The following is a 17,959-nucleotide window of genomic DNA, read 5'->3' on the forward strand; positions in this document are numbered from 1 at the left end:
AAAAAAATATCACTAAATGGAGTTTTTATTGAAATTAATTATTATTTTACAGTATTTCCATGGAGTCTGGAAATACTGTAAAGTGTTTCCAGACTGTGTGGGAGACCCAAACTATTATATACACAAACCTTATCATACCTCTCCTTAAACTCATTCACTATCAGGGAAATCGCAACTAATTCTGGCAAACCATTCCACTCATTCACAATTCTCCATGTAAAAAATCTAATCTGCACCCATCCATACTGACCTCATTCTAACACAACTGCCAGAAATGACTGCTAGTTATATGACTATTTGTCATATACTGAAAATTTTCCTTTGGATCAATTTTATAAAATCCCTTGAATACCTTATTATATCCCCTCTTTTTTGCATATCAACTAAACTTTATAACCCACATGCCTTAAACTTATCCTCATAGGGAGCATTCCAAACACCTGCTTGGTCACTCTCTGAATACTCTCTTCCACCTACTTATCCCCCCCCCCCCAAAAAAACTTCAGGTGACCAAATCTGTGCACAGTTCTCAAGATGCCCAATCATAGCCTTATCTCAGATATAGCCAAGTTTAAGCCAGTCTTGGGTGTGGACAGCAAGGTTTTTCTCCCCAGTTTATCTGCTGCTTTTCCTCCTACAAGCAGGCAAACCGGCCCCATGAGCACACATGGATTACAGTCAAGAATGCATAAGTCCCAGCCATAGGCCTGATTCATGAGCTATGCCAATCCTGAGCCTGGATAAAATTTGGGGGGATTGAGGTGGTTAAGTACTTCCCCATAAAAGGGTCCTTACAGCCATTATATCATCATATGCTATAAATAAACCTGCTAGTAGTTTCATATCATTCCCATTAGCTCCAATTTTTGTAATAGTTTTCCACATGGTATTCTGTTAAATGCCTTTGCAAAATCCAGCAGTATTATGGTGTAGCCATTTCCTTTATCCAATACTACTCTCACTTTATTATAAAATGGAAATAAATCACTAAGACAGGATACACTCTTTACAAAGTTATGCTGCACACTGTAGATTACTGTATCCCTATCCACTCACTTTTACATTTTATATTTAACCAACTTTTCACATACTTTAACACCACTTCTGATATATTAATTGGTCTGTAGTTTGCTACTTCTGTCTTGGAGCCAACTTTATATAACGGAACTATCTTACCCTCTTTTCATCCCGTGGAACCCTACCAGAGCTGAGACTTAGACTGAAAAACTTCATCAGAAGCAATACCGATTCTCTTGCACATTCATGTAGCACTGAGCTTACATGCCATGCAGTTGCACTGCTGTGTTTACATTCATATTTTTCAGGATGCTGTATACTTCCTGTTCATCTACCTCAATTTTGATATGCATTTCTGTGATATCGGCAACTGCAAAATTTCCATCTGGATGCAACACCTTTGCAAAATAATCACTTACCAAATTCAACTATTTCTTTTGCTTCTGACATCTTACAATAAGCATCATTTAAAGTCATCCTATCATAGCACATGACATCAAAGGCTAATTCAAGGTACAACTGACTGGTAAAAATTAGTCCCTTTAAAGTACTAAAAAATGGATTACCACAGGGCTCTGTGCTAGCTCTGCTCCTCTTTAATTTATGCATTAGTGATATGTCACAAACCTCATCTCGAAGGTTCACATACGCAGACAATCTGGTGTTGGCAACTCAGACTAAACACCTGAAAGAGGCTGAGACTGTGCACATTTCTGATCTTGAAGTTCTGTACAACTATTACACCAAATGGCATCTCTTCCCAAATTCCTCTAAAACTGAAGTTTGCACATTTCACTTGAACAATCATCAAGCTGATAAACGGCTGAAGGTCTCATTCAAAGGAGAAACTTTGAAGTACAACCCCCAACCCAAAATATCTCAGAGTCACCTTAGATGACTCTTTAACCTTCAGGAAACACCTGGAAAATGTCTACCGAAAGCTAAAAACTAAGCATAATATCATCAGGAAGCTTTTGTGTTTGGGCTGGGGAGCAGGAGCCAACACTTTAAAATCTACTAAGCGTACTTAGCGTACTCTTGTGCAGAATACTGTGCTCCAGTGTGGTATTCGAGTCACCAGGTCAGCAAGGTTGATGTGCAACTTAATGATACCATGAGAATTATCATGGGTTGCATAAAGTCTACACCTGTTGAGTGGTTACCAACATTCTCTAACATCATACCACCAATAGACATAAGGAGGAAAATTGCTGCTAACAGAGAGTGGATGAAACGTATAGGAAATAACTTACCCATCCATTAGGACCTCCAAAATGTACCACCTATTCGCTTCAAGTCCCGATCTGAAAAATTAAGCAACCAGATACATATTCTCCTGAAACTGAATGGAAGAATAGCTGGCTTACTTCAACAATAAAAAATGGACACCTCATTACAGACCCCACAACAGAGGCCCCTGGCTTTGACCTGCCCAGACCATGCCGGATGTGCTACCATGATGTACAAGTGGGGCTTGCGTCAATCCCCAACATGTGACTGTGGCGCTGATTAACAGACTGTCAATCATATTATCCAGGACTGCCCACTGCAGAGTTTTAAGGGCACATTTGACGGACTATGTTCAATCGATTAGAGACAATCTGAACTTAAATTTGTGATTTTTAGTATCTAGTTTTAGTATATATATATATATATATATATACAGGGTGTTCGGGATAAATTTGACATATTTATAATTAATTATATTTTTCCGTAAGTTACATGTATTAACACACACTTCTCTTCATTTAAAAGTTTGGACCCTTCTTCATTCATATACAAGATGTCAGAAAGGATGGATAGCTGGAACCCACCTGAATCATGGAAGAGAATAACTTGTATCATGATGATTCGTGCCCGCCATCAAAATAAGGATATTACGACTGCTGCCCAATGCTCCCTGAATACAGTAAAAACAATCAGGCATGAACTAGAGACTTGCAATGGTGACTATGAGGATGTAGCAAGAAGAAAGATCCCTAGCAGACGATCTGATTGCGTTCGTACAGCAGAATTCCTCGCAAATCTGCAGGAACAGGTGTTGAAGAACCCTGGCATTGGAATTCGGGCTTTGTTCGTGGAGTTGCTAACTGTAGTCAAGCCCTGGATAACAAGGGTAGCCAATGGTAGGCCGTATGTATGGCAGCAGGATTCGGCCCCTTGCCACACCTCTGGGAAAAGTCAAAAATGGTTGTCTGAAAATTTCTACGACTTCACCAGTCCAAATGTTTGGCCTCCAAACTCCCCAGACCTTAACCCCATGGATTATTTTGTATGGGGCGCAGTTGAAAAAGACACCAATCGCACTTCCAGTAATACAAAAGCCCAGTTAATGGATAAAATTAAAACAGTTTTTGCGGCCCTTCCCAGGGAGACTGTAGCATCAGCTTGTTCGAGGTTCCGAAGCAGAATTGAAGCTGTGATCGATGCTAATGGTGGGTATTTTGAGTAAATCTTGTTGATAGTATTGTAATTAACTCTGCCTGTAATGTTTTTTTGTCAATTCATTAAATTTAATAGATACAAAGAAGATTTTCTTTTTCCTTACGAAACTGTCAAATTTATCCCGAACACCCTGTATATATATATATATATATTCATTTTTTTTGTTTTTATCTTTCTATTTGCACAAATCCAACCCATACAAAATGTATACGTATGCATGTATCCTATCATAGTCAATTTTTCTCTTATTTGTTACAAAACAAAAAAACTCTTTTGGGGTTTACTTTGGCTTGTTTAGCTAATTTTCTCTAAATTTAATTTGATGTGGACTTTCTTACCAAATTAGTCACCCTTCTTGATTGCACTTTGCACTGCTGATGAGTATGCTGATCACCTTTTACTTTATATTCCCTGCACAGTGTTTTCTTTATTTGCAGCTCTTGCTTTCTATCTCTACTCATCCATTTAATTCCTACTTGGTTTATCCTGGTGACCTTGGGTATGCAGTCTGATACTGCTTCTCTCAAACAACCTCTGATCACTTCTCATGTGCTACTGACATTCTTTCCTTGTAGCTTCTCGAGCAATGGCACTGCTCCAAGATGCCTCATAAGTCTGTCATAATTGCCAGCTTTATAGTTCAACATAAACCCTTTCTTGACACAAAATTCCACACATGTTTGGCAACTTCCCAAAACAAGACTGCATGGTCACTCTCACCAATTGGAGACAGAGTGTCTACCTTGGTTATGGATATTTTTGTGAATGCTATTACCAGATCGAACACTCTCAAACCTCTATTCCCCTCTATAACATTTCAGTTAATTATCCCTTGGCAACTATTATCCCTTCCATCTTGCCATGCCCCATTTCCTCACTCCAGTCTACATCATCATAGTTGAATTCTCCCCATAATAATTGCATGGCATCTTCCTGTAGACCTCTTGGTCTATAGCAGCAACCAATAATATTTGTCTCTATCTCACACCAGACAGTCAAATCCTCTTGACAGCAAGGAAAAAAATGAACATCAAGAAGGAGCGATTGAAATTATTAATGAAAAAAACCACACTAAAAGGTGAACATAACATGAGGTGATTACCTGGGAGGTTGCCAGCAGTGTGAGGACCTCTGTGAGAAAAGGGTATATGTGGAACTACAAGGGGGGGGGTGATTATCAAGAGCTCAGGAGACAGCTTGCAGGTGTAGCATGGAATGCAGAGTTAGCTGGAAAAGAGATCAATGCAGCTTGGTGGATTTTCAAAAACTATTTAGTAGATGCAATGTCTAAGTGTATTATAAGGGTGAGAAGGTTAAATAAGGTAGGTGTGAGATGGATGAATAAAGAGATTGAGCATGCGATACAGAGAAAGAGGGCATTGGAGGCAGCATAAGAGAAGTTGAATAACCAATTCCATGAGGTCTACAAAGACCAGGCAAGGAGGGTGACTTGGTTGGTGAGGGTAGCTAAAGAGAGGTATGAACAGCAGTTAGCTAATGAAGCCAAAAAGAATCCTAAGGAGGTCTTTCGATATGTAGCCAGCAAAAGAAAGAATGATTATGAAAGAATGACATTGATTGGAGAAAATGGTATAAAGACAGCTGATGCAGAATGTGTGGTGGAGATACTTAATGAGCAGTTCATAAAGATTTTTCAATCTTGTGAATGTGACTTCATCGAGGGATTGAGAGCAGTTGATGATGGGGAGGAGAGACTGACTGTAAGTGAGCAAGAGGTGTATGGAGAGGTGAGTAAAGTAGATGTTAATAAGGCTGTGGGACTTGATAATATATCACCACATATTCTGAAAGAATGTGCCAGGGAGTTGACACCTGTATTGATATATTTTTTAATACGAGTCTTGCACTCGGTCAAGTCCCTAAGGAGTGGAAGGAGGGCAAGATTGTGCCATTTCATAAAGGAGGTGATCAAACTCAAGCATCAAACTATAGGCCTATCTGTGTGTCATGTGTTGTGGTTAAGTTGTTGGAGAAGCTTGTGAGAACTAGGATCCAGAGTTGGGCTGACAACAATGGCATTATCTTTGATGAACAGCATGGATTTGCTAAAGGGAGGTCATGTTTTAGTAATCTATTTACTTATTACAATAAAGTGACTGCTTCCTTGGACAGAGGAGAAGGATGCACAGTAATATACTTAGATTTCGCAAAGGCTTTTGGTAGAGTACCTCATAATAAATTGATAGTAAAACTAGAGCAGATGGGGTTGGATATTTGATTAGTACATTGGATTAGAGACTGGCTATCTGATAGGTATCAACCAGTTGTGTATGGGGGAGCAATATCCAGGAAAAGGAATGTCACTAATGGAGTGCCTTGGGGGTCTGTTTTTACAGTTTAACTTGTATATTAACGATATAGGTGAACACTTACTTGGATGGAGATATTTAGTTGTTTGCAGATTATTCAAAGTTGGGACGAATCATGAAGAGTAGTGAAGATGTTCTGGCCTTACAAGAAGACTTGTATAAATTGAGTGATTGGGCAGGAAAATGGAGACGTGAGTTCAATGTTGCAAAATGTAAGGTTTTAAAATTTTAAAAACAAAGATAGGATGCAGAATTTATGCTTGGTGAGGATATATTGTAGGAGGTGGAGGAAATAAGAGATCTCGGGGTGATAGTGGATAAGGATCTGAAATATAGGGGACACAACCAAAATTGTGAAGACAACACAAAGGCTTCTGGGAATGATGAGAAGGACACTGACGTGTAGAAGTAGGGAGATTCTTGTTTCATTGTATAAGGCTTTGATTAGGCCACACATGGACTATTGTGCCCAGATTTGGTCACCGGGTTTTCAGAAGGATGAAGAGATGTTGTAAAGGGTCCAAAGGAGACTAACTAAGGTAGTTTCTGACTTCTGGAATGTTGAGTATGAGGAAAAATTGAGAAGATGTAATTTGCAGAGTCTGGTGGAGAGGAGGAAGAGGGGAGATATGATAGAGACCTAAAGTCGGTAAGTGGTTGTTATAGGATCGATGCTGGAGAAGTTCTACAGAAAACAGTGGGAGATCGGGGGAGAACCAGAGGTCATCCCTGGAAACTGTATAAAGAGGGTGTTAGTAGGGGAGTGAGGGGCAGGTTTTTTTTTTCGTGCAGAGTTGTAAATGATTGGAATGCCTTGCTTGAGAGCGTGGTGTCTGGAAACAGTTTGAATGTGTTCAAGGCACGGTATGATGAGCTGTGTGTGTGTGTGTGATAAAAGGACCTCCCAGATGATTCTTTGACTCTATGAGGTTTTGGGATAATAATAATAATAACATAACCATTGTTTTTTGTGATTCCTGATGATGGCAATGTAGCATTGCTGAAATATAGGAAGGTATTAATTAAAATTTTTTATAATTAATATTCTAGTATATGTTGTCAATTCCCGAAAAATTAAAAGATATCCAAAGGCTTTTTCAAAACAAACATTAGATATGTAGGAAGGTATATTCATTTGCTTTTTTCTATTACTTGGTTAATAATGTGGATATGATCTTTTGTAGGGAATATTTCTCTAAATTCCTGCTTGTTCATATGACTGAGCATCATCCAAGTTCATTATGATCCAATTCAATATAATGGATATGAATATTTTGTACAGTTGTGATAGCAAACTGATTGGCATATAGTTATCGATGTCATCTCTGCTGCCCTTTATGTAATAAGACAAGTATTTATGCAGCTAAACTGGAATTTTTTCTGTAGTTAAAATATCAATGAGCATATCCATTATGAAACTGTGAACCTCCTGATTTTATGGATTCTGTTTATATGTCATCTTTTCCAGGACTTTTATTACTCCTTGCTGACTTGAGCATTTTCCATAATTCTTCTATCACGATGGGTGATTCTGCATGAGACTCATCTAAATGTAGTAGAGGATTTGTATCTGTTTCCTTGACTATGTATAAATCCCTATAAAACTCATACATATTTCTCTATTGTATTCTACTATTCCTTGCTTATTTTTCAATTTTGGAATCCATATTTTCATTCCGTGTAACCCTTGTTTGATAATTTTCAGAGATTTGTTTTCTTTTATGTACTGAATTGTTCTTAAATTATATTTTCAGATGCCATTTTTGATTTCTTTTCTTTCACATTTCCACAAATTATATATATTATCTCTATGCCTCCTTTTCCTTAATTGTTCTCTTTTTTTTTTTAATTAGATGAAGTGTCTGTAAAGTAAGTTTTTCTCTAGAAGTTCTATTTGCTGGTAATGATGATTTTCTTAAACTTTTAGTAACTTCTATTATCGTTGAAGCTATTTCCTCCATTCTTTCAGATAAGTCTGATGCATTCACACTTTTCCCCCTTCAAACTTTCCTTCCATTATTTCCTGAAATTTTTCTTTATCTGAAAGAATCGAGGAAATAGCTTCAACAATAACAGAAGTTATTATTATATTTAACAAAAATCTTAAGGAAATATGACCTTACAACCAGTTACAGACTACTTAAGAAACTGATATCTCTTATCTGCTCCACCAAAGACCAGCCACATCCCCTAGACCTACCAGTAGTATACCAAGTCCCTTGCAGTTGAAAATTATTCTACTATAGCCAAATAGGTAGGACAGCCAATATCAGGATATGTGAACACAAAGAATACATCCAGTTCCATCAATATGGACACTCAGGACTAGCTGATCATGCTTTGGACACCCAATACAGGATATGATGGAAGAAGGCCACTTTATTGCACTGCAGCAAAGTATGTAAAACTATTCCTCAAATCTGCCTCAGCTCTGAAAATCTTTCCAAACCTCATCAAATTTCGGTGCATGAGACTACCACAAATTTGGGGAGCATATGTTTTAAGGTCATCAGCCCAATTTAGATCACTAGGAGGCACTGTTTGAACTCTAAGGTGACTTCTGTTGCTTTCATTTAGCCTCATTTGCTCAGTGTTAGTACAGGCGTGCACATATCACTGTTTTTTGATCCTTGATAATGGCAATGTAACACTGCAATATATTGGAAGGTATTAATTAAAGTTTTCTATAATTAATATTCTAGTATGCATTGTCAATTCCTGAAAAATTAAGAGCTATATGTAACAAACATTTATGCTTACGTACAAGAACCTTTGAATATCTATATCATTCAGAAATAATAAACAGTTTAAAACAACATGCCATCTCCCAAAGTATATTTGATTATTAAAACTTGGATATTATTATTATTCAGGCCTCTATGGAGTCAAAAGACTCATCGTGGGAGGTCCTTCCTAAGAACATAAAGTCTGTCAAGATTCATCGAGGGGAGGTCACCCCTAAGAAACACAAAGTCTATCATACCACTCCTTAAACTCATTGACCGTTCTCACTCTCACCACTCCATCAGGCAATGCATTCCACAGTTCAACCACCCTCCGTTCAAAGAAACCACTCCTCACCCTCTTGCTCACAGTCTCCTTTCGTAACTTCCAGGGATGGCCTCTTGTCATCACTCCTTTCCGCTGTTCAACCAAGTGAAAGAACTCCCCAGGGTCAACCCTGTAACAACCTCTCAACAGTTTAAAAGTCTCAAGCATATCACCTCTCCTTCTTCTATCCACCAAACTCTGCAGTCCACATTCCCTCAGCCGATCCTCATAACCAAAATCGTGCAGTCCTGAAACCATCTTTGTCATCCGTCTCTGTACCCTTTCCACAGTTAATTTATCCCCTTCAAATCCTGGGGAACAAATCTGAGAACAATAGTCTAAGTGTGGTCTGATCAGAGATTTATACAACGGAATGATAACCCTTTATCTCTGCAGGTCAGTGTCCTTCTCATAATTGCAGCAATCCTCTGTGATACCTTCACCACCTTTGCAATATGTCCACTAAATTTCAGGTTTCTATCAATCATCAACCCCAGATCTCTTGTCTCCCCAACTTCCTCCAGTATAACTCCCCCCATAGAGAATGCAGCATCCCATCAATGTTTCCCAAATCTCAAGACCTTACATTTTGCTGCATTAAACCAAAACCCCCATTCATTTTCCCATCTGTCTAGCTTATTCAAATCCTCTTGCAGGGCTACCACATCTGCACTATTACTAATAATCCTTCCCAGCTTCACATCATCTGCAAACAACTGAATATCCCCTTGAAATCCACTGGCAATGTCATTGATATAAAGGTTAAACAATATAGGTCCTAGTACTGAGCCCTGTGGGACCCCACTTGTAACCCTCTGCCTCCTTGAAACTGCTCCACCACACACAACTCTCTGATACCTATCAGACAGCCAATCCTGAATCCAGTTGACCAATCTGACATCATCCAGACCCATGTGCTGCAACTTAAATATCAGCTTATCATGTGGCACCCTGTCAAATGCCTTCGCTAAGTCTAAGAAAATTTCAGTATATGCCTTTCCCTCATCTAATGTTCATGTAACTTTATTATAAAAGGCCAGCATATTGCTAAAACAAGAGCGCCCTATCACAAATCCATGTTGACTCTCACAGATAACATTACCCTCATCTGCCCAATGCTGTATACGGTCCCTCACTACTTTTTCCAAGATCTTAACAACTACTGATGACACACAGACTGGCCTATAATTAGACACTTCTAGTCTGCATTTTTGAAAATTATGGAGACAACTACCGTGTTTGAATAAAAACTTTAGTTTAATATAACAAAAATCTACATTCAACGTTTCGACCTTTATGTCAAGCTCATCTTCTGGAGTACAACTATACACAGAAAACAAGCTATACTACAATCAAACTGGTTTGTTAAAGACACTGACCAACCGCTACAACAATTGTTGGCCTGACCTCTGGTGAAAAAAAAAAAAAAAAAAGTTATACATCAATGCTCGTGTCCTATTATTAGTGTTATCTGTTGGTTGTAGAAATACATTGGGCGCAACGCCACGTATCTATCTATATACATATATTAACATCATGATTATACTTGTACATTCCACCCAGTTGGTATGGGATGGTTTCTAATACTGGCTGAAGAGTGGCTAGAGTCCTGACTTATGCTGGATCTTATATATTAGGTAGGCTGAATGTGTGCTATCCAGATCCTTGGAATTTTCATGCCATCTTTGTTGTTGATATTTGGGTGGTTTATCAGGATTTCACAGGCTCCCTTAAATTTCCTTTCAAACCAGGTTTTTGTATGGTGTAAAGAGTGGGTGATTTTCCAGTTGATTTGGTGTAAGGTGTTGAGCACGTGGTCTGAGAGGCCTGCTTCACCATAATGGTTGTATTTAACAATCTGATGAATAATCATCTCTCATTAGGTAGTTTGGGTCTCTCGATTAATAATCTCTCTCTCTCTGGAATTATATATTTTCAATTAATTATCTCCCATCCCCCATAAAAATATCCTTTGAAAAACAGAGCTCCTTTATATCACAGGCTGAATGTTTATGGTAAAAGAATTACTGAAATGAGATGTCTGCTATGTGAAAACATCAAATGGCTATTAAATTGTACTATACCAAACAATTAATTAAAATTACTGAAGTCTTCAGCTTACCATCTTCCCCAGAATAACCAATTACTTCTGTAGCTGCTACATGTGCCTGTCCTTTGCGATTATGAGCTTCGACTTTGATTCGATAAGGTTTGAAAGTTGGTTGGTCTTCAATAACTAGTTGGCTTTGTTTCCAATCTTTAATTTCCTTCACTTCCCAACTAGCTTTTGGGATGTCTTCTCTTTTATAAAATATTTTATAGAAGAATTCAGGAGCATTCTGCTCAATTAAGGGCATTGGCTAATCAAGAAACAGAAAAAAAAAAAAAAACATGATTAACAATAAATTAATACATACAAAACTGTCAGTTCTAAAATATGTGATGCAGATAGTAATCACATAAAAGAAACAGAGAAATAAGCACCACTGGAACAGGGCACATATAAATTCCTTGTATTTTGTATATACTCTTAAATAAAACAAAGAGAAGATTGAGACACAAAGAATAGGATAAAAATCACAAGCTATCTGATAGAAATGGATGGGGTAGGGATTTGAGATTAACTATGCAGAGGGATTCGAAGTTTACAGGCTATATTGCAAAAATGGTCAAAATGGCTCACTAAATTGTCTGGATGCCTTATTAAAGAGGAATCATAACACTTTGTTATCTCTGCATGTCATTGCATTATTCTGCATCTAGACAATTTAGTGAGCCATTTTGACCATTTTTGCAATATAGCCAGTAAACTTCGAACATAAGGCATCTAGACAACATGGATCAGGTCATCTGGATTTCTTGGGAATGAGGAAGTGGCGGGGAGGGGGGGGGGGTTCAGGTACAATTATCCATAAAAAGCCCCTGACGAACAGATACTTAATGTTTAGGGGTCACATTGCTAAAATTATTATTATTATCCTAAGACCTCCATGGAGTCAAAGACTCATTTGGGAGGTACTTTTGTCATATACACAGTTCATCATGCCTTGCCTTAAACACATTCAAATTCTCTGCAGATACCATACATTCCAATCATTCACAATTCTGCATGCAAAACTCCTATGTTCACACTCTCCTTATACAACTTCCAGGGACGACCTTGTGTTCTCCCCTGATCTCCCACCATTTTATGAAAAAACTCTTCAACATTGATCCTATAACAGCCACTTACCAACTTATATATCTCGATCATATCACCCCCCTCTTCCACTAGACACTGTAAATTGCATCTTCTCACCCTTTCCTCTTATTCACCATAGCAGAGATTAGATGCTACCTAAGTCAATCATATCTGGACCCTTTCCAACATCTCTTTGTCCTTTTGAAAATCAGGCAATCAAATCTGTGCACAGTAGTCCATATGTGGTCAAATCAAGGGATATGATTGAGGCATAAGTTGGTGAGGGGGATTGCTACCAGATTAATTTGGAGATTTTTCATAGAGTAGAAGGAAATGACGGTAAAACTACAGGCCATTCCTGGAAACTGTATGAGGTTTTGAGATGCAGGTTCTTTGCATGGAGAGTAAGTGGTGAGTGGAATGCACTGCCTGAGAGCATGGTGTGCAAAAACTAGGAATGGATTTAAGGCACAGTTCAAGGATCTTTTTTGCATGAGTATGGACCTCCCACAATGAGCCCTTTGAATCCATGGAGGTCAGATGTTGTTGTTAATAATAATAATAATCCAGAGCCTCTGTAGCTCAATCAGTATGGGAGCCATTCCAACCAAATGAAGCCATTTGGTTGGAAAAACCTGGGTTCAATTTTTATCCATGACGTGAAGAACCTTTATCGTGTCTTTGACTAAAGATGAGTTAACCAGTCTCCTACAGAGGTATGGTTCACTTACTTTTATGTTCAATACCTCAATCACTCTACTCATTTTAGTTCCCTGAAAACAAACTTTGTGCATCTTCTTGTTCACCACATTTCTAATAATTGAATCTCCATACAGTGCCACTCATGAGTCTTTCATTACCGCGTTCATTCATATATCATTCATTTCAGTCTTCTTCATTCTTCCATACACATCCATTTTCTCTTGCCTCATCTTCAATTCAGTCTTCAAATCATGTCATTTTTTTGCTATCATTCTTGTTTAATATTTTACTGTCAGTTGCACATGCTTTTTCTTCATCAGCCTCACTTTTCATATTACTGTTACTTTCACTCTGCTTTTCACTCTCATTCCTGCCTACTTTCTTATGATTATTCACACTGTTTCCTTTGCCGTCATTTTCACACATTTTTTAATATACAGGTGGTCCCCGGGTTATGGACGACCCGACTTACAGCATTCTGTACTTACGGATGGGCTCCCAAGGCTCCCCATAAGGATAATAATTAAATACTAAATCATTTGGGAACTAGTTTCTTTCACGTGTAAACAAACCTGCACTTTGCAGCATTATTAAAGCAGCTCTTCCTGTTATTTGGAAGTCAAATTTAGTCACACTTGCCATGTTCGAAGACTGGTTCTTGAACTGTTTTATTCCTGCTGTAGAACATTATTGTTCGTAAAAGAAAATTCTCTTTAAAATTCTGCTTGTGCTGGACAATGCTCTTGGACATTCAACATCTTTAGATAACTTTCACCATAATGTAAAGGTTGTATTTTTACCATCCAAAACTACATCGTTACTACAGCCAATGAACCAGGGAGTAATTTCTGCATTTAAGGCTTATTACTTTATACCATTCTTTTATATATTCCTCCAAGCATTCAGGGCTATGATGATGTGATGACCTTGATAGAGTTCTGAAAGAATTACAACATCTATAATGCCATCAAAAACATTGCTGATTCTTGGGAAGAAGTGAAGCAATCAACAATTAAAGGGGTGTGGAAGAAACTGTGCCCTCAATTCTGTGATGATTTTCGTGGCTGCACAGAAGACATCACCGAAGCCAGAAAAGCTGTGGTGGATAGTGGCAGTGCACTGCAATTGAACATCAATGAAAATAATGTCATTGACTTAAGTCCCATTCACAACAACTAACTAATGAAGAACTTATGGAGATAGAGAAGCAGCTGATAGAAACACAAGAATCAGAAGATCCAGAGCCAACAAAGTTTACAACAAATGAATTAGCCGAAGCCTTTTGTCTCATTGAAGCAGGATTTGCTGAGCTTGAGGAGCAAGATCCTAACATTTAGCAGTTCACAAAGGATTACCATGCAGTTAGTGAGAACATCAGCTGCTACAAGTCCATTTATGATGAAAAAAAGAAAAAGGCTGTGCAAAGCTCAGGAGACAGCTTGCGGGTGTAGCGTGGAATGAGGAGTTAGTTGGAAAAGAGATCATTGCAGCTTGGAGGATTTTCAAAAACTATCTAGTAGATGCAATGTCTAAATGTATTCCAAGGGTGAGAAGGTTAAATAAAGTAGATGTGAGATGGATGAATAAAGATTAAGCATGTGATACAGAGCAAAAAGGGCATTATGAAGGAAGCATAAGAAAAGTGGAAATAGCCAATTTCATGATGTCTACAAAGACCAGGCAAGGAGGGTGACTTGGTTGGTGAGAGTAGCTAAAGAGAGGTATGAACAGCAGTCAGCTAATGAAGCCAAAAAGAATCGTAGGGAGTTCTTTCAATATGTAGCCAGCAAAAGAAAGAATGATTATGGAAGGATGACATTGATTGGAGAAAATGGTATAAAGACAGCTGTTGCAGAATGTGTGGTGGAAATACTTAATGAGCAGTTCATAAAGATCTTCCAATCTTGTGAATGTGACTACATTGAGAGATTGAGAGCAGTTGATGATGGGGAGTAGAGACTGACTGAAAGTGAGCAAGAGGTGTTTGGGGAGTTGAGTAAACTAGATGTAAATAAGGCTGTGGGACTTGATAATATATCTACGTGTATTCTGAAGGAATGTGCCAGGGAGTTGACACCTGCCTTGACATATTTTTTTAATACGAGTCTTGCACTTGGTCAAGTTCCTAAGGAATGGAAAGAGGGCAAGATTGTGCCACTTCATAAAGGAGGTGATCGAACTCAAGCATCAAACTATAGGCCTATCTCTGTGTCAGTTGTTGTGGTTAAGTTGTTGGAGAAGCTTGTGAGAACTAGGATCCAGAGTTGGTTTGACAACAATGGTATTATCTTTGATGGACAGCATGGATTTGCTAAAGGGAGGTCATGTTTTAGTAATCTACTTATTTATTACAATAAGGTGACTGCTTCCTTGGACAGAGGATAAGGATACACATTGATATACTTAGATTTTGCAAAGGCTTTTGATAGAGTACCTCATGATAAGTTGACAGTCAAACTAGAGCAGATGGGGTTGGATATTAGATTAGTGCATTGGATTGGAGACTGGCTATCTGATAGGTATCAACAAGTTGTGTATGGGGGGGGTGCGATATCCAAGAAAAGGAAAGTCACTAGTGGAGTGCCTCAGGGGTCTGTTTTAGGGCCATTACTGTTTAACTTGTAAATTAATGATATAGGTGAAGATTTGGATGGTGGTATTCAGTTGTTTGCAGATGATGCAAAGTTGGGATGAACCATAAAGAGTAGTGAAGATGTTGTGGCCTTACATGAAGACTTGAATAAATTGAGTGATTGGGCACGGAAATGGGGATGCGAGTTCAATGTTGCAAAATGTAAGGTTTTAAAATTTGGAAAACAAAGATGGGATGCAGAATTTATGCTTGGTGAGAATATATTGTTGGAGGTAGAGGAAATAAGAGATCTGGGGGTGATAGTGGATAAGGATCTAAAATTTAGGGGACACATTGCCAAAATTGCGAAGACAACACAAAGACTTCTGGGAATGATGAGGAGGACACTGACATGTAGAAGTAGGGAGATATATATCAAAGCCTTATACAACTTGTTCCATTGTATAAGGCTTTGATTAGGCCACACATGGATTATTGTGCCCAGATTTGGTCACCGGGTTTTCAGAAGGATGAAGAGATGTTGGAAAGGGTCCAAAGGTGACTGGCTAAGGTTGTTTCTGACCTCTGGAATGTCGAGTATGAGAAAAGATTGAGAAGATGTAATTTGCAGAGTCTGCTGGACACGAGGAAGAGGGGAGAAATGATAGAGACCTACAAGTTGGTAAGGGGTTGTTATAGGATCAATGGTGGAGAAGTTCTACTGAGAATAATGGGAGATCAGGGGAGAACCAGAGGTCATCCCTGGAAACTGTATAAAGAGGGTGTTAGTAAGAGAGTGAGAGGCAGGTTTTTTTAATGCAGAGTTGTGAATGATTGGAATGCCTTGCCTGAGAGTGTGGTGTCTGCTAGGTGTTTGAGTGTGTTTAAGACACGGTATGATGAGATGTGTGTGATAAAAGGACCTCAGAGATGAGTCTTTGACTCCATGAGGTCTTGGGGTAATAATAATAATACCTTTTTCAAGAAATTGACTTCAGTGGTAAGCTCCCCTACTCCAGCAACAGAATCAAATCCGGTTTCTCCAGCACCAGGCCCATCCTACTCTTCCAGTTAATGTTTGCCTACCTTCTTGCCTCAAAATTGTCCCTTCCAGTAAGCAAGACTTTAATATTCTTTTTTGAAATTTTTCCTATCTAAACTTTTTGTATGAGTTTGTTTTTATGTTCTGTTTGTTTGAATTAAAATAAAGAGCACAATAGTTTCTGTAACTTATTATTACAGTACAGAGGTATTATTATTATTATTATATTACACTGTATAATTATTGCCACATATGAGCCATTATAGTATTGTTGTTGTTATTATTATTACCGCTGTTCATCAGGGATCCGAGTCACATACAAATCTGACTTAAAGACATTCTCAGGAACGTATTTTGTTCGTAACCTGGGGACGCCTGTATTTGCAAAATCTTGTTCAACAACCATTTCACTTATGCTATTGTGTTCCCTACTCTGATTCAAACAAGTGGTCAATCAGCATTTCGCTCTTCATGCATACTCACATTCTTGCTTTTATCTCATTCAACCTCTTCATATAAACATCAGCAACATCTCCCATACATACATGCATACATACATGTTACACTCATGGAACCACACCATTCTCAAAAAATTCATGATATTCATTTTAATTGTCTTTTACGCCTGTAGTTAACCATGAGTCACATCATGATAGTCAACTTCCTTGAGAGGAAATGGTACATGAATGGAATCTTTTACTCCAACCTACATATTAACTATCTCACTTTCACTGCCATATTGTTCAAAAAGCAGTATGCAAGAAACAAAGAATTTAAAATAACATTGCTAAAATATTTAATCGAACACAACATTCCAATCACAAATGTCACACAAGAACACTCAAACTAAAAATTACACGGTACTGGTATACAATAAATCTAAATAACTTAATTACCACAGTAATAAGTTTTAATAAGTAAATATTTCATCCTAAGTATCATAGGACATCGTCAGTATAGTTAAACATACAGTTAGGGTGCATGATTACAATGGAATCCCAGTATGCGTGCAGTAGTGTATTATAGAATTAAATTAAAATATATTTGGAGGAAAAAAAAAAAGATTACATCAAAATAAGATAACATATATAAAAATTATTTTACACAATTTTGTATGACAATTTCCCATACTTTAGGAATAGCAAGAACATCATTATGGTTTAGATTTGGCCTGTGAAGTAGGGCTTCAGCACTTTCTTTAGATAAATGTTCATGTTTATATAAAGATCTATGTAGAAGTTTGTCTTTTTTCAATGGATCCTATGGTTTGGGTTTTCAACTCCATGTTGTGCGAGGCTAGATTTCTGTGATTTGATAAGATGGATATGGTCTTGATGTTCCGAAATGCGTTTATGAACAGATCTACCTGTGTCCATAGTCAGAAAATTTAAAGCAGCATGGAACCTCGTACATGCCACGTAGCGTCAGAGGTGAGAGTTTGTCTTTAGGAGAAGGTAACAAGTTATAGATCTGGTTGATTGGTTTGTTGGTAGTAGCAAGTTTGTATTTCTTCATAATTTTTGAAAGACGTTTGGATATGCCTTTGACATAAGGTATGAGAATCCTACAGGCTTGTTCTTATCTAGGTTAATGTATGGGCAAGTGACTAACGATTTTTG

At 38.0% G+C, this 17,959-nt stretch overlaps 1 protein-coding gene across 4 annotated transcripts in view; it reads right to left on the minus strand.

Moving 5' to 3' along the window:
* The window catches only part of LOC150106214 (neuroglian-like), an 888,579-nt gene that overhangs the window by 260,803 nt on the left and 609,817 nt on the right, over positions 1-17,959 (minus strand). For all 4 annotated transcript variants that reach the window (XR_016548353.1, XM_090393042.1, XM_090393040.1 and 1 more), the window contains one exon: positions 10,966-11,203. Coding sequence is in view for 3 of the 4 variants with exons in the window: in XM_090393042.1 (XP_090249168.1) it covers positions 10,966-11,203 (238 nt within the window). In the remaining variant the exon portion in view is untranslated. The remainder of the gene's footprint in view (positions 1-10,965; positions 11,204-17,959) is intronic.

This window comes from Typopeltis vanoorti, chromosome 5, assembly GCF_054136105.1.
Source record: "Typopeltis vanoorti isolate ZY-2024b chromosome 5, IOZ_Tvanoo_1.0, whole genome shotgun sequence".
NCBI classification, from domain to species: Eukaryota; Metazoa; Arthropoda; class Arachnida; order Uropygi; family Thelyphonidae; genus Typopeltis; species Typopeltis vanoorti.